This window comes from Orcinus orca, chromosome 15 (genome assembly GCF_937001465.1).
Source record: "Orcinus orca chromosome 15, mOrcOrc1.1, whole genome shotgun sequence".
In the NCBI taxonomy this organism is placed as follows: Eukaryota; Metazoa; Chordata; class Mammalia; order Artiodactyla; family Delphinidae; genus Orcinus; species Orcinus orca.
This window is the reverse complement of record NC_064573.1, coordinates 731,047-752,760: the sequence shown is the minus strand read 5'-3', so window position 1 is coordinate 752,760 and position 21,714 is coordinate 731,047. Positions and strand designations below refer to the sequence as shown.

The 21,714-nt window shown below is 58.0% G+C and overlaps 1 protein-coding gene across 4 annotated transcripts in view; it reads left to right on the top strand.

The window, feature by feature from the left end:
* The window catches only part of NFATC1 (nuclear factor of activated T cells 1), a 101,776-nt gene that overhangs the window by 67,938 nt on the left and 12,124 nt on the right, over positions 1–21,714 (top strand). For 2 of the 4 annotated variants that reach the window (XM_033406148.2, XM_004280020.4), the window contains exon 9: positions 3,407–4,072. In XM_033406148.2, coding sequence (XP_033262039.1) covers positions 3,407–4,072 — 666 coding nt within the window. The remainder of the gene's footprint in view (positions 1–3,406; positions 4,073–21,714) is intronic. The other 2 variants (XM_033406149.2, XM_033406147.2) reach the window with 2 other exon arrangements.

Sequence of the window (21,714 nt, the reverse complement as noted above, 5' to 3'; positions counted from 1 at the left end):
GCCGTTTCCCCGGCTGCACCTCCACAGCCGGCAGAGCAGACAGGGGGAGGGTTTTTAGAGAGCTCGGGGGACCCTGGACGAAAGGGGCGAGCTGGCCCTCGTGCTGGCTGAAAATCCGGCGCAGGAGAGAGGCACCCAGCAGGGCTTTAACTTAACCTGCTAGACACGTATTTCCTTAAGGTCGAGAGCTCTGAGCGTCAGCGCGCTGATGCAGAGCTTAACCCTTGCCATTCTGGACGCCACAGGCCACACGGGCAGCTTTCGAATCCCCCCTCCCCCCCCGGGTCATATGGGTTTGTCGGGGCTGCTTTTAGTGACAGCTGTGCCCACTGGCCGCTTCTGGATGATTCTGGTTGGAGGCTGCCCCCAGCTCCGCAGTGCCGTCTGCAGAGCCACGTCCTGGAGCCTGAGGCTGTCGGACCAGAGGCAGGGCCGCTTGTTCCTGGGAGAGGCCGTCTTGCCTGTGCTGGAGCTGACGGCCACCTTCACACCCTGGGCATTGTAGCGGGAAGCGTGCGCGGCACATCACACGTTCTCTTACATGCGAGGACGTGCATCTGTGTCAAGGTTGCCCCAGGCTGCTCCGCTACCCCCAGCCCGCCTCCCTGGGGTGCCCAGCTCGGAGCAGGAGCCCGTGTTGGGCTGCACACAGAGCTTGGACCCAGCAGAGGCCCCTCCTTGAGGTGGGCTTCCACGCGGGGACCCCAGCCGGTAGGTGCTCACGGCAGAAACCCCAGGTTGGGACTTCCCTGGTGGTGCAGTGGTTAAGAATCGGCCTGCCAATGCAGGGGACACAGGTTCGAGCCCTGGTCTGGGATCCCACACGCTGCGGAGCACCTAAGCCTGTGCGCTACAACTACTGAGCCTGCGTTCTAGAGCCCGTGAGCCACAACTACTGAGCCCACGTGCCACAACTACTGAAGCCCACGTGCCTAGAGCCGGTGCTCCACCACAAGAGAAGCCACCGCAATGAGAAGCCCGCACACTGCAAGGAAGAGTGGTCCCTGCTCACTGCAACTAGAGAAAGCCCACACGCAGCAGTGAAGACCCAACACAGCCAAAAATTAATAAACAAATAAATTAATTTAAAAGAAAGAACCCCTGGGCTGCAGAAGCTGCCGCCACGGGTGTGCGGATCGGGAGCGGAGAGACCCTTGGTCCTGAGGGGCCACCCGACGAAGCCACAAGTGCTTCCGCATTCGCGCCGGGACACGGGGCCACAGGCGCACCGAGTCTGGGGGCCCGGCCTGGGCTGTGAACAGCTCCTGTACCAAGTGCCCGCCCCCCCCGGGGCCTGCGGTCCCTGCGCCAGGGCACGTTCACGTGGGGAATCTTCACACCCTCGCTGCGGAGGAAGCCCTCGGAGCCACGGGAGACACACGCGGCTGCTGCCGGGACCTGCGGGCGTTTCCCCCACGTGTGAGCCACACGGAGATCAGTGCCACCCGAGGACGGCGGGCAGCGGCCGGCAGCCAGTGACACTTTCCCTGGAATCCAGTCCTGCGGGGACCCGACCCCTCACGCAGAGCCCTAGCTGGCTGTGAGAGAGAGAGGGAGAGAGGTCCCTTCCCCAGCAAAGGCCCGTGAGTGTGGGCACCGGGGCGGGCCAGGCCCTGTGGGTCGTCGGCCTGGCTGATGAAAGCAAATGCACACCCCCGCGGAGCACCCGGGTGAGGACGCCCCGTGCACCCTCCGTGGGCTCGCCTGCCCCCGCCGTGCTGGGTGCGTCCTGTCCAAGAACGCTGGGCACACCGGGGTCTGGGCGTCTGAGGCGCCGCGCCCTACAGCTCTCGGCCCGACGTGACTTCGGGGACGAGTGGCCGACCGTGGCTCGGCCTGCAGGCAGCAGGGATACTTCCCGTGGCGGCCCTGCAATGACCATCACCCGCGTGCTTCCTCCCTGCCCTCCAGCTGTCAGCGCCGCCCGGGGACCAGGCGCCTCCCTGCCCAGCATGCAGACACGTCAGACGCGGGAAGAATGACGGGAAGCAGGGGCTGGGAAGTTGGCACAACGAGGGTAAGACTAAAGGAAACAGCTTCTCTGGGAATCCTGAGTCGAAAGCCCAGGGCCTGGAGATGCTCAGCGGAGTTACGTGCTCCTGCGTCAGTGGGTCTGGAGTGTCCCCTGGGTCCCAGCCGTGTGGCTACCGTGCTACCCAGGCACCCCGCGGACAGGCTTCGCAAGAGGCCGTCTTCCTCGTCACGGCTGCTGTGGATTCGCAGGCGCCGGCTGTTCCGGAAGAGATGTGCATCCTTGCTGGCTCAAGACCTTTGTTAGAGCAAAGCTATGTTTGGGAGAGAACCTTTATTTACTTAAGGAGGAGGCTGGGATTGCGAGGGGCGTTCCCTCCGTGCGGCTGCCCCGGCCGCCGGGAATCCGGCAGCACACACACGAAGAGGTGAAAATGTGATTAGGGGGGATCTGATGACAGCTCATTACCCATCCTGCGCTTGCCACGGCAGCGCCGGGCATCTGTTATGAATTTAACTGCGCTCTTACCAGTCACTCGCAGGATAATCTGACCACCGGGATGTCTCCCGTTAACTGGTGTAAGAGGCAGGAACCAACGAGAAAACGGGACACAGGAAGTAAGCAAGGGCGGGAGTGGAGCCCCAGCCCCTGTGCAGACCCCACGGCACATCTGCTCACCTTCTCCCTCGCCCTCTTGGCGCCTGGCCGGGCCCACGGCCTGGAGGGGAGTGAAGGGGACCCTCCAGTGCCCATCACGCCCTCCTCCCAGCCCGGTTCTCTGCACCGCCGGCTTCCTAGCGAGGGGTGGACAGGGCAGTGGTCTGGAAGCCGTCCGGGGGCTTCCGGCTCTGCCCCAGGAGCCGCGTGATCGCTGGTTGTGTGTTGTCTCCAGTGGAAACGAAGCAGCAGGAGGGAGGGGTGGCGTATTTGCTCGTGTGGAACTGGTTTCCTTGTCGAGTGGCTGAAGGCTTCTCTCCTACAGCAAATGGACACTCATCTTTTCTGTCAGATTTTTACTGACTTCCAAACGCCATCTTACTGTTCAGGTTCACCAAATGTCAGACATTTATCAGATAGGGCGTCAGTAGCAGCAGAAATGCAGTAGTGCATCCAAGTTAAAAATGTCCCTTTGATTACTACAAATCCGCGGGCCCTTGGGCCCAAGGCTTCTACTGCAGTTTGCGAATGGATTCTTCTAGCACATTAGTGCTGGGGGAGATTCCAAGGAAAACAGTGCTCTCGTATGAGAGCCAGCTGCAGCTTTCTGGGCCGATGACTCACACCCTCCTTTTAATCGGGTGGGAGAAGCAGGCAGGAGACACACAGGGACTCAGTCAAAGCGCTGTTTGTTTTCGGAGAGTATCCTAGCCACGGGCCCGCCCCGCGGCTCCCATCTGCAGCGCGTGTTTATTTAACTTCTTTTCTTTCTCGCAGTTCCAATCATAAAGACGGAGCCCAGTGATGACTACGAGCCTGCCCTCACCTGTGGACCAATGAGCCAGGGCCTGAGTCCGCTCCCCAAGCCCTGCTACGGCCAGCCGCTCGCCCTGCCGCCTGACCCGGGCTCCTGCCTCGCGCCCGGCTTCCCGCCCCGTCCGCAGAGCAGCGCCAGCCCCGAGCTCCACGACCTCTCCTGCGCCCCCTACGGCCCGGCCACGGCCGGCCCGGGCCACGGCCCCCTCGGACTTCCGCGGCCAGTCGGCGGGGTCCTCGCTGGCCAGGAGGCGCCGAGACCCGCGGGCGTGCCTCCCGGGCCCCCCCAGCCGCTGCCCCCCACCCCGCTGCAGCCACAGGTGAGTCCGCCGTCGAGTGGTAGCTGCTCCCCGGGGTGCCGGCCAGCGCTCTGTCCCCACAGTCCCTCCTCTCCGCTGCCGCCCGGGACCCAAGAGCCGACCCGCCTGCAGCCCTGCGGCCCCGCGCGCCCCCCCGGGACGGGCCACCAGCAGCAGCAGCCGTCCGAGGTTCCGAGCAGCGAGCCTGCAGCCGCCCGGCCCCTGCCAGCGCCCGAGGTGCGTGAGGACAGTAATCATAGTCTGGCCCCCATTCCCGTAACGGTCAAGCGAGAGCCTCAGGAGCTGGACCCGCTGGACCTGGACGACGGTAAGTGCTCGCGGGCAGGCGTGCGGCCAGCCTGGCGCCGTGGGCCCGCCGCGGCAGGAGGGGCGCGTGCACCAGCCGCCCAGCTGGGGCGCGCCTGGCGTGTGTCCTGCGGGACGCCCCTGCCGCCCTCAGTGGCCCCTGGCGGCCGGCAGTGTTGCCGCCAGCCAGCGGGGTCGCGCAGCTCTGCCCGGTGGGGGCCTGTGGCTGTCGACCCTCGGGTACACTGTCCACGGGGCGACACGGGGAGAGCTCGGGGCGCCCGGGTGTGCCGGCCCTGGCCGCGTGGAGCAAGCGCCCCCGGGAGCTGACGTGCCCTGTTAGGAGGGGAGACCGCCTGGCCTCGGCTGCGGCTCCAGCTTCTCGATTCCTAGTGTCCGAACCGCTTCTCTAGTCGTGTGAACCGTTTTATGTATTCGCGCAGCTGAAAGTGAGCGACTTGCACCCTGTTTGGCTCGTGAGAACACTGTAAGCACGTGACAGGCTTGTCGGAAGCTCAGTGATCAGGCGATGAGGTGCCGGTGGCTCCCTGGACCGGGGCTCGGGTCCCAGCGCGGCACCGGACTCCATGGAGACGCGTTCAGGGTGATTTGGAAACCAGGCGTCCTCGAGACACCTGCAGTCAGGCTAATTCGTGTAAAAATCTGAGCCCCAAGGTCTTCCTATAAAATGAGAGCAGAAGGCACCTTGTCGAAGGATTGTTTTTCTCTTTCATTTGGGAAAAGGTGCCGGGGGCCCCGTGATCTGGTGGGTGAGAGGTCACCGGTGCTCTCGTGGGCCCTGCGTGGACGGTCCGTCCGTGTGGGCACACAAAGCCAGCCTGGAACAAGGCAGCGAGAACCCGTCCCCCAGAGGAAGCCGCACCGGGCTGGTCTCAGAACCTCTGCCTGAGGGGCCCCGGGACCACACGTGTGCCCCGAAAACAGCGGGCAGACGAGCGCCGTCGGCGGGTGCAGGGCCGGGAGAGCCCGTGGGGGATGGGGGCCCAAGCCCAGCCGTCTGCTCTCGCCCGAAAGCTGTGAGGCGGGGCAGGGCCTGGAGGAGGGAGACGGGCGCCTTCTGCGACCCCCGCCCTGACTCCAGCGGGACCACGGCGGAGCTTGCTGGCGCAAAGCAGACCTGAGGGCCAGCGTCCAACCTCAGACACGGGCCCGCCTCGGCCGGACCCTGGAGTCAAAGGCGCCGGGGTGAGCGGGGGTGCGGAGCAGGGCCTCCTCCCGTCCTGACCGCCGTCCCGGTCCCATCGTGAGCGCAGGCGTCTGGTTAGGTGAGCCTGGCACCTCCTGGGCCGTGACCAAGCCCCTAAGGTTGCTGAGGGCCCAGAACGTGGTCCTCAAGGGAAGAGCCCCTGAACTCGGGGCGGGGCCTCTGAAAGCACGTCTGAGGGTGGGAGGGAGGGACCTGGCCTCTCGAGGGTCCCACCAGCACACCCTACAGAGGGGCCGCCTGCGTTTACAGAAGAAGGACACTTGAAAGCATGTGGCCTTGGTTCAGGAAAGAGCAGGGGAGGCCCTGGGAGGGGCCTCACTGCCCCCCGAGCAGACAGGGACCTGTGAGACCCTGAGGCCTGGGGTGGCCAAGCTGACGGGGTCCAGCCCTGTTGCTGGGCTGGGGGCTGCAGCCGGCGTTTCACCAGCAGGAAGGCCCCCGTGCTCCAGGCCCGCCTGCACCTGAGCGTCAGGCGGGGCGGCGAGCGGGGGCCCCAGGGGCACCTGCGGCCACTCCTGGGACAGCAGCTTCAGGGACTCGGTCCCGAAAGGATCCTCGTGGGCCCTGCTTTGTACTCAGCGGCCATCGCCCGGGCCAGCTGTCAACGCAGCCTTTCGGTTTTGGCCACGAGAGCGAAGTGACGTCGGTTTCCTTGGTCAGGATTGGGGTCACGGTGTGCGGCTTCCCCAGAAAGCGGTGAACGCGTGTCCGTGAACGTGCGTGTATCTTCACACCACCCCCACGCGTGACGTTTCGGTGCCACCCTGCTCGTCCCCAGTTAAAGCCACGCCAGGGTGGAGCCCTGAGCGGCAAAGAGTAAACGCTGCCCTGGCCCCGTTCCGAGGGGCCCCGCCACGTCCCTGTGGGTGGACATCCCCTGCGTGGACTCTGCGCCCAGCATCCCCCCGAGCGGTCTTTCCCAGAGGGAGGCCCCCGAGGTGGAGGGAGGCCTCGGGTGCACACGCCGCGTGGCCGGGAGGCGGCCCCGCACGAGCCCGGCTTCCCTGCGGGGGGCTCTCGGGCCCGCGGGGTCAGTCTGAGCACACAGGCCGGAGGAACGGCCCTGGAAGTGGCCACTGAAAACTAAGGCTATGGGGCTTCTCTCCTGGAGTTGGAACCACACGCCTTCCGGTCAGGCGTCCGTCCCCGCGCAGGAAAGCAGTTCAAGTGTTTGTTGCTCGGTCTGAGCGGCTCAAGACTCCCCGCGTCCACAGGCAGTGAGCATAGAGAAGGGGCCCGGCTCTTGCTAGAAGGCTTGTAGTGGAAGCGGCAGGAAGCACGTCTGTCCTCATGAGCGGGTGGCCGGAGCTGTCAGCTGCGTGCCAGGGGGGCTCTTGGGGGACCTTGAGGCCACATCTCCGTGCTCACCGTGGTTCCTCCGCCTGGAACCCACTTGCTCACTTGCTTACAGGAGCTGTGACGTAGACACAGGTCAGTCCCTCGTAAGTCCTCGAAAGACCGCCTAGTGCAGAATAAAGGCCCACATGGTGGCGTGGGGACCTGAATCCCCAGCCTCCCCGGCCCAGGGGCTGAGGGGCTCCGGGGCGGGTTCTTACTGGTCCCTCCTGACGGGGATGGGGGGAGGGGTACGCCGGTGTCGTGGGGTGGGTGTGGGCCCCCGAGGTTCCTGTACAGCTTGGACGCCTTGAGTTGGCACCAGTGACCTGATCCTTGGCCGGTCCCACCGTTAAACGTTTGTGGTTGAGGGGTTTGAAAGTTAGTTTGTTAAGAGGGACGAGGTCCACACTCCCGCTTGTTCTGGGGGGAGGATGGCGTGCCTCGAGGGCGCGTGTACAGAGCGCGGCCCCCGAGGCCCGGGTGGGAGAGGGAGCCGGTCGGCCGGCCGATCCCTGATTTAGAAAAGAGGCCCCTGTGAAAGGTTTGGAAGGGGGCCCGGGGAGGGGGTCGTCGCCTCAGTCTAAGGCACACGCGACTTTCCTGGTATGTCTGGGTTTTAGTTGGCAGCCCAGCCCAGGAAGGTGCAGAGAAGAGAAAATGGAGACGAGGGCGGAAAACTAAATCAGAAAACTAGACGCTGATTTCAAGTGACCTTGATGTTAAAAGGCAGAGACTTCATCGTTGTCATTTACACCCAGGGAGAGGCGAGTAGTTGGGGTGGCTGACGACAGGGACCAGGGAACAAGGACCAGGAGGGGGCGCAGGGGGAGGAGGGAGGGGGCGATTCAGGCTGTGCACGGCGGCCCCTCCCCAGGCCTCGTCTCAGCAGGACGGGGTAGCTGGTGCCGGGGGCCGCTGGCGGGTACGACCTGCTTGTCGCCTGGGCTTTGCCCCGAGAGCCATGGCGCCGTTCCCCCAGGGCAGGAGGGACCAGCCGTGCACCACGGCTCACACAGCGAACTCAGCCCCGTGTCACTTGCAGGCACGCAGAGCCATTGCGCGTCACGACCCCAAGGTGACAGGTTAGGTGACATCCCACCTGGCCCCGCCCCTCACCACCACCGCCCTCAGGACTCTCAGAGGCCGATGGGAGCCCAGGCTGCAGTGACTCTGGCCCTTGCTTGCTTTGTGGGTGCAACCACTCTGAGTCAGGGGGCGCCTGGGGTTCCTCGGGCTTGTTTGTGATGCTAATGGCGCCAGGTCTGTGAGGGGTGAGAGCTTATCTCACACGTGTTCTGGTTTTTTATTTGGGTTTTTTGCTTTCCAGGAACGTAGAATGAAAAAGGCAATAATAGGATATTATGTCCAGCTCCAGAGAGCCTGGGGTATCTGGGGCCCGTAAACGAATCATTTAGAGACCGCAAAGCAGCCGTGCCTTACACGGGAGCCGCTGCTCAGTCTGCGGAGTGGCTCCCCAGATGTGGCGGGTTAACGCACGTCCCAAGTCTCCACTTACCTCGAGGAACAATTTGAGTGCACGAGGACTCGCCTCAGATGAACCCCAACTTGTCGATAGGGTTTCTTTTTTTTTTTAGTTGTTTCTACTCTTCGGTTTTGTTTCAAGAGTGTCTGGACCATAAATAGTTCCCATTATGATTTATTCCTTAGTTCAACAGTATTCGTGAAACATGCTCTCCATTCGGACTTCTCGATCGTGGCGGTGCCACGGCGCAGCTTTTCTTTTAAAAATTAGCTTATGGGCCTCACTTATTTTGAATGTAGATGAAATGTGTCATAAAAGCCACACGTGAGCCATTTCCGTGGTGTGACTTTTGGGACCCGCCCCTCGCAGAGCTGCGCTACGCGACCGCAACAGCAGCAGCCCTCTCTGGGTGACGGGTTGTCCTTGACCGACACACGTGAGAATGTGGGCGGCTCACACACACGCGCACAGTAGTCCATGTGCCGCTTGCGTACATCTGCTGGAAAGCCATCGTGAACGTCCCTGAAGCTCGCAGAGTTTATCCAGCCAGCGTTAACGTGAAGCGGCCCCGTTTTGCTGACGTGAGGATCCCCCTTTGCGACCCAAGCGACGGCTCCCGGGGTGTCGGTTTGTCTGCCACCGTAGCAGCCCCTCCGCGTCGTGCCCCGCCCGCCCTGCGGCCTCGGCCACGGTCGGCCCTTTCGGTCCCCTGCAGGGGCTCTCGGGTTTCCACAAGTCTAGATGTCATTAGAACAGCAAGCAGGTGGAGCAGGCGGCCAGGACCGTGTCTGCCCCACGTCTGGCTGTGCGTCCCCCGCGTCCCCCCTTCTTTCCTGAGCCTGGGCTGCTCTGGGGGAGGACACGGTGCTTTCCTCATGGAAAGTCTTACTAACCTGGCCCAGGGCCAGGCTCCAAGGCCTTCCCCGCTCCTAGTGATGATGGAAAGAGCCTGCCTTGCAGGTCAAACGCACAGGCTTGTTAACACTGCAGACGTGGGCTGCTACCCGGGGGCGGGAGGACGCACTTAGCCGTGCACGCGGTTCCTGAGGGTCAGTCCTTAAGGCCCGGGCCCCTGGGGTACCACCAGAGGCGGCGGATGCTGGTGGCGTGCTGACCCGCAGGCTTTATCTCCCGAGGTGGAGTCCACCGGGGCCCGGGCTGAAGCCGCCACCCGGAGGAGCGGAGCCCTCGCCCGCTCACTTCCACTTTGCCCACCCGGCGTTGGTGCATGCCTCCCGGGCGCCAGAGTCCGTATGCACGGGGACTCGGGGCTGAGCTTCCAGGGCCGCTGTGCCTCCAAGTGGGTCAGACCGGTGTGCGGGCTTGGGCACAAGTCTCTGCCTTGTCCCCGACCGGGTGGACCCGAGCGACAACCAGTGAGTGGCGGAAGCGGTCGACCACTGTCAGCCCACCACGGGCAGCGCTCGAGCACTGCGCGTCTGCTGCGCCCTGGGAGGTGTGTGCTCGCCGCTGCGGTGCGCTGCAGGGCAGCAGCCGTTAGGATCTGCCTCTGGCGGAGGAGGAGGGAAGGCAGGGACTGCTCTGAGGTGTCCGCTGAGTCAGGGCCTCTATAAATAGGGCACTGCCTTTGGCCCCGGGGACACAGCTTGCTAGGCTAGAACGTTTGAGAGTCTCCTGCAGCTCGTATGACACTGCAGCTTAGGTGTCCGAGGTTCGGGGCGCCTCTCAGTTGCAGGATGTAGACGCTAGCTAGAAGCGTGGACTGCTTTGACTTTCTAATCAGGTCTTCTCCAGCCCAATTATTTTCTGTGCACTTGGAGGGGAATTTGGTGGATTGCTTTCAGCTAACATTCACCTTCTCCCTTAATCCTAGGTCTTAGCTGATTTCCTTCTGTAGATGGGAGAGCTGTTTGACGTTCTTAATTGGAGGGAAAGAAACAGGGGAGAAAGCGGAGGGAAGAGCTAGAAAGGTCTTGTGGAACTAGAACCACTTAGGTCTACCTGGTGCCGGGAACACTGGCGACGGAAGCTGGCGCTCGGACCTGGCTGCGTGCGGGGCACTTGGGCGCCTCGTGGTGCGTTGTCTCCAGTCTCGGGCAGGCTGTGAGGGTGGGAGAGTGTTGGCAAGTGAGCGCGTCAGGACTGTGACGCGGTTTTCCAGTGTGGCAGTACTTCTGCAGAGGCGAGCATCTTTCCAGGGGGATTTAATCAGCTCCGTCTCCGTTTCAGACCAGGTTGCACAACCTTGGCCTGGTCTCTGCATTTTCTCTCTCTGATGCCGTACATTTCAAAGCGCTTTCTCGCTGAAGAAAGAGCACACCTGACAGATCCTCTCAGATCCGCGAGCCACACCTAGCACACGGCTGTATTGTGTTCACCAGAGCGTGAAGCCAGCAGGAAAGGTGTCCAGCAGCACAGGAGCCACGTCCAAAGCCCAGGTGATGATGGACCATCAGGGCTTGGCGTCTCTTTGGGGAGAGTGGCGACCAGGGCCACAGAGGGCTACGACTCCCTCTGCGGGGCGCCTGCGTTTCCACGAGAGCCGCCAGGCGCGTGGCGGCACTGCCCTGGACACCACGCACAGGGCCAGCGGCGTGGGACTTCTAAGTGACCCCTGATACGAGTGCCCTCTTCACGTGGAGTCCCGAGGGACAGAGAGTGCCTGGTGCAGCCGTCCATCACGTCCAGGCAGAGAAGAACCTGGAAAACTGCTATTGGAGTAACCGTCTTCCAGTCGAGCTGAGAAGGAGGTTCCCAGTCCAACCTGACATCATTGCCAGCACACAGAAAACCCCAACGGCAAAAACAGCACCTGTGTGTGGCCTTCGGCTCCTTCCAGAGTGACGTTTCCATACAGTCTCTGTTGACGTATTCAGCCTCACGGCAATCCTGTGAGGGGGCAAGACTGCCGATTCAGCCCCAGCGGACAAAGACGGAGGCCGCAGCTTAGAGAGAAATGTCACTCGACCTGCTCAGGACACAGCTGGTGAGTGACGGGACCAGGGACACCACCTTGATCCGCCAGTCCTGATTTCAACACTGTCTCTCTACTCTCAAGGCTGAGCTGTGTTATTGAGCTTTTCTTTAGCCCACTAGAGATGCAGTGAGCAAAGACTCCTGCGCAGAAGTCCAGCTTCCAAGTATGAATGGCCTTGCAAGCCAAAGAGAAGCTGGTATATTTTTTTCTTCATCAGAGAATCTCTGGTTATTAACTGAGGCACTTTTGATGACCCAAAAAGGACTGGAAGACAGGCAGGACTTCCAAAATGGTGGAGAGAGGACCTCACTGAGAGAGCACCCCCTAAAAAGCAGTAAAAACAGTGACGAAAGTTTCAAATCAATTATCCCAGAGTCAGAACATCAACCAGAGGCAGAAAAAACTGAAAAGCACTTATTCAAGGGAAACTGGACCTTGGTAACGAACGTGGGATCTGTGGTGCTGTAATTTGGGACTACTCCCGTCCCCCCTCCCCAGCTCCATGGAGTGTAGCTGTGAAAAGCCAGCAGCTTCACTGACAGTGAAGGAGATTGGCCTCTTTGGGGCTCTGTTAAAAAACCCCATCCCCACAGCACAGTCAGTCCTTTGACTGGTTGTGAAGCTCCCTGGAAAAGCCTCGTTCCCAGGGCAGCATAAAAAGTAGCAGATGGCTGGGGTCATCTCATTGGAGCTGCCCAAGGCTGTGATCTCAATTAGGGCAAAGGAGCCTGGCCAAGCTAGGTGACCACAGGGGATTCTGAAAACCCCTGACATGCTCCTGGGGGTCTGGAAGACTGCACACGTGCACGTGGATATGTGCACACTCAGGAAGGCCGCACACATGCATGTGGGTGTGTGCACGCTCAGAAGACGTGGGCAAGGAGAGGGCCCAGCCGTTCACCTGTGGCTCCTTCACCTCGCGACTGTACGAACAGGAGTGAAGCCCAGGCTGACTGTGAACTGAGGGCATTTCAGAGGCGGCCTTTGCACACGTATCTCCTCGACAAAACGGGGAGGCCTAATGGTTCAAGGCATTCAGAGAAACCAGACTGATCCTTGAAGGATGCTAACCTGAGGGTGACCCCTAGGAAGCCAGGCTTAAAAATAAAAGCAAGACTTTTTAAAAAAAAGTGGAACAGAGAACTTCGCAGCTACACACTGCAGAGATACAGAATCTATGGAATTAGTCCAGGAAAGTCACTAATCAAATAAGCAACAACTAAGGAAAAAAAAGAATCCAGCAATAACAACAAATCCTGGATGGGGGAGTGGGGGAGGGAGCTGATTGCAGAGCTGCTACAGTGCACTATCTCTAATGTCCAGTGTTCAACCAAAAAGTTATGAGACATGCAAAGAAACATGAAAATATGTCCCCTACACAGGGGAAGAAGCAACCTGCGTGCAGTGGGCAATGTCCCTGAGCGGGCTCAGGTATTGGACTTCGTAGCAAAGCAAATCAGCCACCATAGAGATGCTCAAGGAACCAAAGGGAACTGTGTCTAGAGAATTAAAGGAAAGTGGGACAACTACGTCTGACCAAATGGAGATACATTTTCTAAAAGGGCCAAGTAGAAATTCTAGAGTTGAAACATACAATAACTGAAATGAAAAAACATTAGAAGGGCTGAACAACATTTTGGAGCTGACAGCATAAAAGAATCAACAGACTTGAAGAAAAGCCAATAGGTTATCCAGTCTGAGGGACAGAAAGTAAGAAGATTAAAGAAAATTGAAGAAGTGAAACACCATCAGGCGTACAAATGTGTGTATAATAAGAATCCAGAAAGAGAGAAGAAAGGGGTAGAAAAAGTATTTGAAGAAATAATGGTCAAAATCTTCCCAGATTGGAAGAAAAACATTGTAGACATCCCAAAAGGTCAACAAATTCCAAGTAGGATAAATTCAGAGATTCACATCATAGCCAAACTGTCAAAAGTCAAAGAAAAGGAGACAATTCTAAAAGCCACAAGAAAAAACCAAGTCATCAGGTACAGTACGTGGAATCTTCAAAAAGATCAACTGCTGACTTCTCGTTAGCAATCATGGAAGCTGGAAAGCAGTGGGACAGCATCCTCGAAAGCGCTCAGAGAAAACGACTGGTGGCCAAGAAGTTTCAATCTAGCAAAACTAGCCTTAACAATAGAGGAGAAGTAAGCAAAGACGCCATAGAGAATGTAGTGCCGTCAGACCTGGCCTACAGAAAGTACCAAAGGGAGTCCTTCAGGTTGACAGTAACTCAGGTCCACATGAAGAAGTAAAAAGCACTGGTAAAAATAATTACATAATTAAAAAAGCAACATAAGCATTCTAAGAAGGCATAAGACGATAATTACAAATCTGTGCTGATGGGCTTAGATAAAAATGTCATTTTTGTGACAATGATAGTAGAAAGGAAGGAGTAGGGAAGGAAGCTATATTGGAACAGTTTCTATGTATTATTAGAAATAAGTATTAATCTGAAATAGATATTAAGTATACTGTAATCTCTAGAGAAGCCACTAAGAAAATGTTAAGAATATATGTAGTAAACAAAACAAAACAAGACCAAAAAAAGCATTTAAATGATACACTGGAAGAAGTAAACTTAGACCCTTACCTCTCACCTTACACGAAAAAGTTAACTCAAAATTGATCATGGGGCTTCCCTGGTGGCGCAGTGGTTGAGAGTCCGCCTGCCGATGCAGGGGACATGGGTTCGTGCCCCGGTTCGGGGGGATCCCACATGCCGCGGAGCGGCTGGGCCCGTGAGCCATGGCCTCTGAGCCTGCGCGTCCGGAGCCTGTGCTCCACAACGGGAGAGGCCACAACAGTGAGAGGCCCACGTACCGCAAAAAAAAAAAAAAAAAAAAATTGATCATGGACTTAAATGTAAGAGCTAAAACAAAACTTTTAGGAGATAACATATGAGAAAATCTTTGAGACCTTGGATTAGGTGAAGATTTTTTTAGATATGACACCAAGAACACAGTCTATAACATTTAAAAATTGATAAATTAGACCTCCTCAAAATTCAAAATGTGTGTGCTTCAAGAGATACCATTAAGAAAAAGAAAGACAAGGGAATTCCCTGGCAGTCCAGTGGTTAGGATTCAGCGCTTTCACCGCCAGGGCCTGGGTTCTACCCTGGGCAGGGAACTAAGATCCCACAAGCCGTGCAGCATGTCCAGATAAAGACAAGCAACGTACAAGACGAACGTATGATAAAGGGCTTATATTTAGAAAATGCAAAGAACACATATCTCAGTAATAAGACAAAAAGCCTAGTCAAAAGCTGGGTAAAAGATTTAAATAGACATTTCTCCAAGGAAGGTATATGAACGGCTAATAAATACATGGAAATATACTCAACATCATTAGTGACAGGGAATGCCAGTGAGATACCATTGCATACCTACTAGAGTGGCTGTAAAGAATAACAGAGACAACAGCAACTTTTGGAGAGGACGTGGAGAAACTGGAACCCTCACACGTTACTGGTGGGGACACGAAACAGTGCAGCCACTTCGGCAGTGTCTCAAAAGTTGAACATACGTTTGCCCTAAGACCCAACAAGTCTGTGCTTAGGCATCCGCCCAAGAGAAGTGAACACATATGTATGTGCACACAAGGACTTGTGCACAAATGTTCTTAGCAGCATTATGTATAACATCCAAACATTTGAAACAACCTAAATGTCCAGCAACTGGGGAATAGATAGAAGACGTGTGGCATACCCATACAATGGAGTATTACTCAGCCGGAAGGAGGAAGGAAGCACTGAGTCATGCTAGGACATGGATGAACCTTGAAAACATCACACTGAATCGAAAGGCCAGACGCAGAAGACCATGTGTTATGGTTCCATTTGTATGAAGATGTCCAGAAAGGCAACTCTCCAGAAGCAGCCAGCAGCCTGGCTTGGGGATGTTTCTGGTCTGATCTCTTATGCAGGTTCATTAAGTACAGTTTTGTTAAAACGCAGAAGGAGAAAAGTGCTTTTGAAGCGAAGGCTTGTGTGTGCCGTGCACGTTTCCCTCTGTCCGTGGAACACGCGCAGCCCTCTTTCAGGAGTGTTGGGAGAAAATTCTAATTCTGTGTTTATATGACACGAACATAATGCTGATGGGAGAGCTTCTCTCATGGAGTAAAAATGTGTGTGCTTCTCGTTACTTACCTGTTTAGTTAAATTAAGGATTCTCTTCATCAAAACGTGGGCCGCATGCAGGACCAGCCCCAGACGTTTGCCGACCGTGGTGACGTGGGTTCTTCACGTAGGCTGGGCACACAAAATCTTGAGTCCCTTTACCTTTTTCAGTTTGAATTTTGACACAACGTCCTTCCTTCCTTCCAGATTATAATGTGGACTCTTCCACACAGTAAAGAACAAAGAAAGTCTATTCCCCCTTTTAAAACATCCGCCCTTATCAGGCCCGGGGGACCCGGCTAATCACGGCCTGGTCCTGGGACAATGAGCCAAGCTGGCGGGCCAGGCCCCCCCCCCCGCCCAGGACGCGGACGCTTATCGCTCCCAGAGCCCGGTGGCCAGCTTTCTTTTGTCCCGAAGCCGGGTAGACAGTGCTGGACACAGTCCTTAGCCGGGGCCTGGGAGGTTTTATCGGCCCAGCCTGCCCTCCCTCCCCACGAAGGCTGCCCCATCTCTGCCCTATCAGGCCCCACAGCCTGTTATTTCAAATACGCAGGAAGGGTGCCTGGAAGAGCCCTGGGCGACAGCTAGAAAGAGGCCTGGCAGGAGGGAAGAGGGGGAGATGCCGCCGGGGCGTCTGCAGCAGACGGGGGCCTCGGCTGTGAACCGCTGGCCCGACGGCTCCCTCTGCTGCCCTGCCGGGGGTAGGGGCTCCAGGGACAGCCCTGTTTCAAGGCCTGCCCCGTCCTTTCTCCATAAGGCGGCTTGGCTGGCCGGCTAGTCTCGAGTCTCTGCAGAGAGTTTCAGCAGAGATGAGAGCTGGGCCCCAGCAGAGGCCTCAGGAGCTGACATCTCGCCTCTGACTGCGTTTGAGGTCGGAGTGTCCTGTGCAGACACGTGCGGCGTCTACTCAGCTCGGGGACCAAAGTCTAGGGAATGAGAAGGTCACCTGGTGAGGGGCGGGGAGAGCACCCTCCTTCCCCCTCCAGGGTTTTCTCTGGAATCGGTTTTTAGGGAGGAGCCCAGGTAAGACAGCTGGCATCCTCGAGTGTTTAGGGAGAGAAATGAGACTTAAGGGCATTTCCTCTTAATTACTGTCCCTGGGCGAGATTGGTCAGGGAGGGACACGGAGCGTGGCCACGTGTCAGGGCCGCTGTCCGGAGGGGAAGGCCTGCCGTGTGCTGCTGTTGGCATGGCTCCTTGCTTTCACAGCGTCAAACTTAGAATCGCCTTTATATGTGCGTTCCTTCTTTTTCCACAGTAGCTGTTGCCAGCAAGCTGTAAACTACCCTATATCACTCAGATTTAAGAACCTAAACTTTAAAGCAAATTAAACTCTTGTTGACATTGTAATAAAAATCCGAATGGAACCGGGCAGCTCAGGAGAAGCGAAGTCAGTTATTTTTGTGGATTTAAGATTGTTTTCTGGGATTCGCAGGCTCCCAGCGCAGCGGAGTGATTTCCTCTTGGCAGACGGTCGGAGCAGAAGAGGCGGTGGACGTGGCTGGAGCGCGGTGGCCGCGCGGGGCGCCACCTGGGTGTTTGCTCTGGCGTCGGCAGGGGCGCTTGCAGCCGCCCTGGAAAAGCCGCGGCCGGGCAGCTGGCCCGCGTTGGAGGCGGGGTGCTGCGCAGGCGGTTTTAATGCGCTTTAGTTTGAGGAAAGAGCTCAAATCCTGTTGTCAGAGTCTGTTAACTCGGCCTCCGTGCTGGACAGAAAGCCGCGGCTGGGAGCACAGGTCGTCGTCCTTCAGAGCTCGTCCACTGATCAGGCCGCGAAACGCAGAGCAGCTGCCGCCCCCAGCTGTAGCCTGCGATGTTCTTGTGACACCGTCCTTCCCTCGCTGGAAACGGTGATTTCCACTGGATCACATGCCAGCTTTCCATCCTGCGAGCAGTTTCCTGCCGTGACGCTGCGGAATCACAGAGCTGCAGGGAGACATGCGGATAGAAACTCCGCGATGGGTGAATGTGACAAGCTGGGTGGGCTCCCTGTGGATGGGCTTTGACCTGGGCTCGCGGGCAACCTCTCCCCAGCATCGCACCCCTGCCCTCACCTGCCGTGCCCTCTTCCGCATGGCGTCCTGTTTCTCTCTGCTTTCAAGGCCAGGTCGGCTCATGACCTCTGACTCATAAACAGGCCGACATCCACCGGCCACCACAGTCGGCTGGAGCTGTCCGATCGCCACCGTTGCTAAGTCTTCAGAGCCGGCCTTGGGGTCACCCAGACCCCCTGGCTCCTACCTGCCCTGCCGGGACACGGCGACACAGAGGGCAGGAGCCGGGCCATCGGGCGCGAGCCTCGCTCCGCAGGCGGCGACCAGCACTTAACTAAGTGGTAGGAAGGTGAGGAGGAGACTTAAAAATGCAGGATGACATTCCTTCACGGAGCCCTTCACTGTCACTGGCTGGTTAGAGGACCCCCTGGATTTAGAAACATGTCCTGCTCACCATGGGGAATTTTACAGACACTTGTGGGATTTTTTAAGGCGTTTTCATCCCTTTGCTTGCATCAGTGATCTCCACTGGACCAGGGCTTGCTAAATACACAGTGTTTTGATAAAACGTCTTGCCTGTGCTCTTGCGCAGGAAGCTTGTCCGACAGCTCATGGAGCAGCGGACGGTGGCCAGCAGGGAAGGCGCGGAGCTCAGAGCCCCAGCTCCTGGCCTGAGACTCCTGTCACTTCATCTCGGATCTCTTCATGCCCTGTGACGGAAATGGGCCCCTGATTTATCCTTAAGCTCACTCTGAATCCCACATGAAAGTCCAGCACAGCTCAGGCACAGCAACGACCCCTCAAGGTGCTGCCGTAAGGCCTCGTTTATCTTCAGTCTGAGTTGACACTTACTGTGAACTAATGTTCTACATAGTTTGTTCTCTACGTACTGTTTCCTTTCTTTTTTTTTTTAAGGACATTATTTCAAGGCTTCTTCAGAAATCAAATTTAGATAAACAGAGAAGGAATTAACGCTAAATTTCCAAACACACAGCTCCGCCCCAGGGACAGGAAGACGATGTGCAGGTTACTGTGGTTGTAACTTCACAGCTGGGCAATAAGTGCTCTGAGGCCTGCGGGGCAGACCTTGCCCAGACTCAACCTCGGTGAGGCTCCTGCAAGGGATTAATTCAACCTTCAAAGACGACAGAACCCAACCAGTATTTGCAGATTGCTTGCTCTGCTCCGGCATCGCAGGGCTGTCGAGACACATGATTGCATCAGACTCCTGACCCCTGTGAAGTTAGAGTGGGGTCTGGGAGAGCAGGTTAAACAGCTAAATAGTATTTACGATATAAACAACAATTCAGGATGACAAAGCAGGGCTCCAGACAGTACCCGATTGGCTGCCTAGTAAATTACGGAGGCCAGTGATCCCAGCGCTCTTGCTTTTAGGTTTGAGGGACTTAGAGATCATTTCAGGAAGGACTTTTCAGAGATGGGAGCTAAGCCTCAGAGGCTGTCTTCTCTACCTCAACTGGCGTCTCTGTTTCACTTGGGAAATTCAGTGTCAGGACACATTTCCAGCCCTGGGTTCCACGTCTGTCGAGTTCGGGAGCAGTCAATTATAGAACTTCCTCCAGAAACCGGCCTGTAAGACCCTTCCCACGGGGATGTGCCCCTGGTGCCCCCCACCCCCCGGTGGTCCCCGGTCCACAGGCCTGTGCGTCCTTTCCGGGTTCTTGCAAGTGTCGCTAGAAGCGGCTGGGCCGTTCCTCGGGCTGAGAAGTGGGCTTGGGGCAGGGCGGCTCTGCAGGGCTGCTCGTTTGGGTAAGCACCGGGGGCACGGCGTCATTACATGAAGTCGATTAGAGTGCGTGCATGCCGGCCCTGCTGATCTGATTTAGAGCTAACGAAAGCTCCAGTGATGTGCAATTACAAGAAACTTAATGGCCCTTTATACTGAAGGCAGCTTCCATGGCACCTAATATACTTTGATGAATGGCTCATTACGTGCAGTGTTGGAATAGCTTCTGTAAAGATTCATAATTGGATAATCAGTACAAAAATGCAGTCTTGGTTTTTGCCTTTTCCCTACCCCCAGGTCAGCGTGTCCTGAGGATTAGGGGGCCCGTCTCAGTTGCCCGAATTTTCTGACTCCTCGCCTCCCTGTCTATCGGCCTGTTTTTTCCAAATTAGCAGTTTTGAGTCATTTGCCAGCTTGGTATTGCACACTTTCTTCACGCCGTCTGTGGTTTTTCTGTTCAGATCTTTACCGAGTGAGCAAACAGGATCTGCTGTCGGTTGCTTTTGTCAGCACTCAGAGGTACAGCGTGACCCTCAAGGCGGCCTCGGAGCCGTGAGGAGGGGCAGACTGGCCGCACGGAGGCGGCGGCGGGAGTGGGCTGGCGTCTGGTCTCGGGGGAGCGGTCGGCACGGGCTGGGGGCTGCCCGGGGGGCAGGTGGGCTGCAGGCACGGGCTCTGCGCACCCTCCGTGACGTCCGTCCTGCGCCTACTCGCGCCAGCCGCGGGTGGGGCGCTGGGCGCTTGGCCGGCAGCGGTGCTTGGTGCGCAGGTGACCCGTGCGAGCGGGCGGACGGGGCGGCCGCCACGTTCAGGACCCGCGCGGGGCTCGGCAAGATTCGGGCCGGACGGTGGAGCCCAGGAGAAGGCTGGGGCCCTGCTACCGCGTGGCGGCCATGTCTGAGTCCGTAGGGACGGCGTGGGAGCCGGGAACGTGCACCCGCACCCCTGACGGTGCGCGGGGGGGCGCAGGGCTCCCGAGGCCATGGTTTGGACCTTTTGCTGAAATTGAACTGGAGGCGCTGCCCTGTGAACAGCCAAGGTGTCCACGCCGCGCCCCCGCTGCCGGCCTCGCCCCGAGCCACCGGGCCCCGAAATTCTTATTTGTCCTTCCAGAGCCGCCCCGACGATGCCGGGCCCGGACGACACCCACGCCCGGACTGTCCTCCTTAGCCGCGCAGGGCGAGCGCTGCTCTGGGCAGGGACGCGGGAAGGGGCCAGGGCGGCGTCTGCTCCCCACAGCCGAGGCCTTGCGGTCCCAGCGCTCTCAGAGCTGGAGCCCTGACGGACGCACGGCCCTCGTGGGCCTGAGGCCCCGCGCATGCGGGGAGGACGGCGGAGGATGGTGCGCTCGCGCGACCCCGCAGGGAACAGTGAGGCCCGGTCGTCGGCTCGCGGCCCTCTCCCCTCCCCCCCGCGGCCTGTGCACCCTAAGCGGAGGTGGTCTCGCAGGAATTCAGTCTAGGAAACGGGGAGTTGCACCAATAATAATATAAAATACTGCTTTAAAAGCAGTATCGCCTGCAAACTATACCGATACAAGTGACAATCTCTGCGCGTTACTTCAGTTCTTTTCTCAACGCCCCGGAGGAGCCGGGCTGCGCCCAGTGGCCGAGCGCAGCTGTGCCCTCCCTGGGCTGCCCAGGGCCTGTGGTGCAGCACCCCTTCTCAACGATTTGAACGATAGCTTAGAATATTTTGAAGGTGAGAAAAGTGTGCTTTTCTGTCCACAGGGGTGTAGGCGTGGCCTTTACGGCAGCAGCTCTGGAAAATTGTCTTTAAGGTAAATCTCTTCTGTGGTACCGAAGGTTTCCTGTCTGCCCCCTGTCCATCCCCCAAGTAGCCCAGGGCCCCCCAGACTCTCGTGGGCTCAAATGCAGTCGCTGGGGATCTACTTAGAACGTTCAGTGGGTCTGGGTGGGCCTAAGCGTCGGCATCCTCCCAGCTCAGGCGGCACGAGGACCCGGCCTGGGCAGCGGGGCGTGGCCGGGGGTGGGGAGCGGGGGTGATGGCCGGGCAGAGCGCGGGGCCCTCGTGTCCCTGTCGCCGCAGGACTGTGGGTGCTGAGCCAGCCCGTCCCCAGCTTCTCTCTGATCGTGGTGCCGTTGCTGAATTATGAAAATTCCAGACGTCTGCTGGGGCAGAATGGACAGCGTAAAGGGCCCCGCAGCCCCTCACCCTGATTCAAGGCCGGGTGCGGGGGGGTAGTAGGGCACTGTCACTGCATCTGCCACCTCGTGCCGAGATGTTTAAAAATCAGTCCCGGACTCACATCTTTCACCCTGTGTCCCTCAGACACGGGCATCCTTTTCGTTTTTTCCATTTGTTTTGGCTGCGCTGGGTCTTCGTTGCAGTGTGCGGGCTTCTTATTGCGGTGGCTTCTCTTGTTGCGGAGCACGGGCTCTAGGTGTGCGGGCTTCAGTAGTTGTGGCTTGCAGGCTCAGTAGTTGTGTTGCACGGGCTTAGTTACTCCGTGGCACGTGGGATCTTCCCAGACCAGGGCTCGAACCCGTGTCCGTTGCATTGGCAGGCGGATTCTTAGCCACTGCGCCGCCAGGGAAGTCCGACAGGCGTCCTTTTAAACGGCCATTTTTTGACATGATCACACCTAACAGAACTACCGATGATGCTCGGGTGAGGTGAGGGTTTAGTTCAAGGTCACGGTTAGCTTTGAGGTGTGGTTTATTTTCCTGCGAACGCAGTGTCTTCCTGTGCTTCCTTCACGAGCAGCATCTTCTGACCAAAACTGGCGCCAGGTGGGGGATCGGGTCTCAGGGGGGCCCAAGTGCCCCAGACTCGGCGTGGGCGTGTCTGAC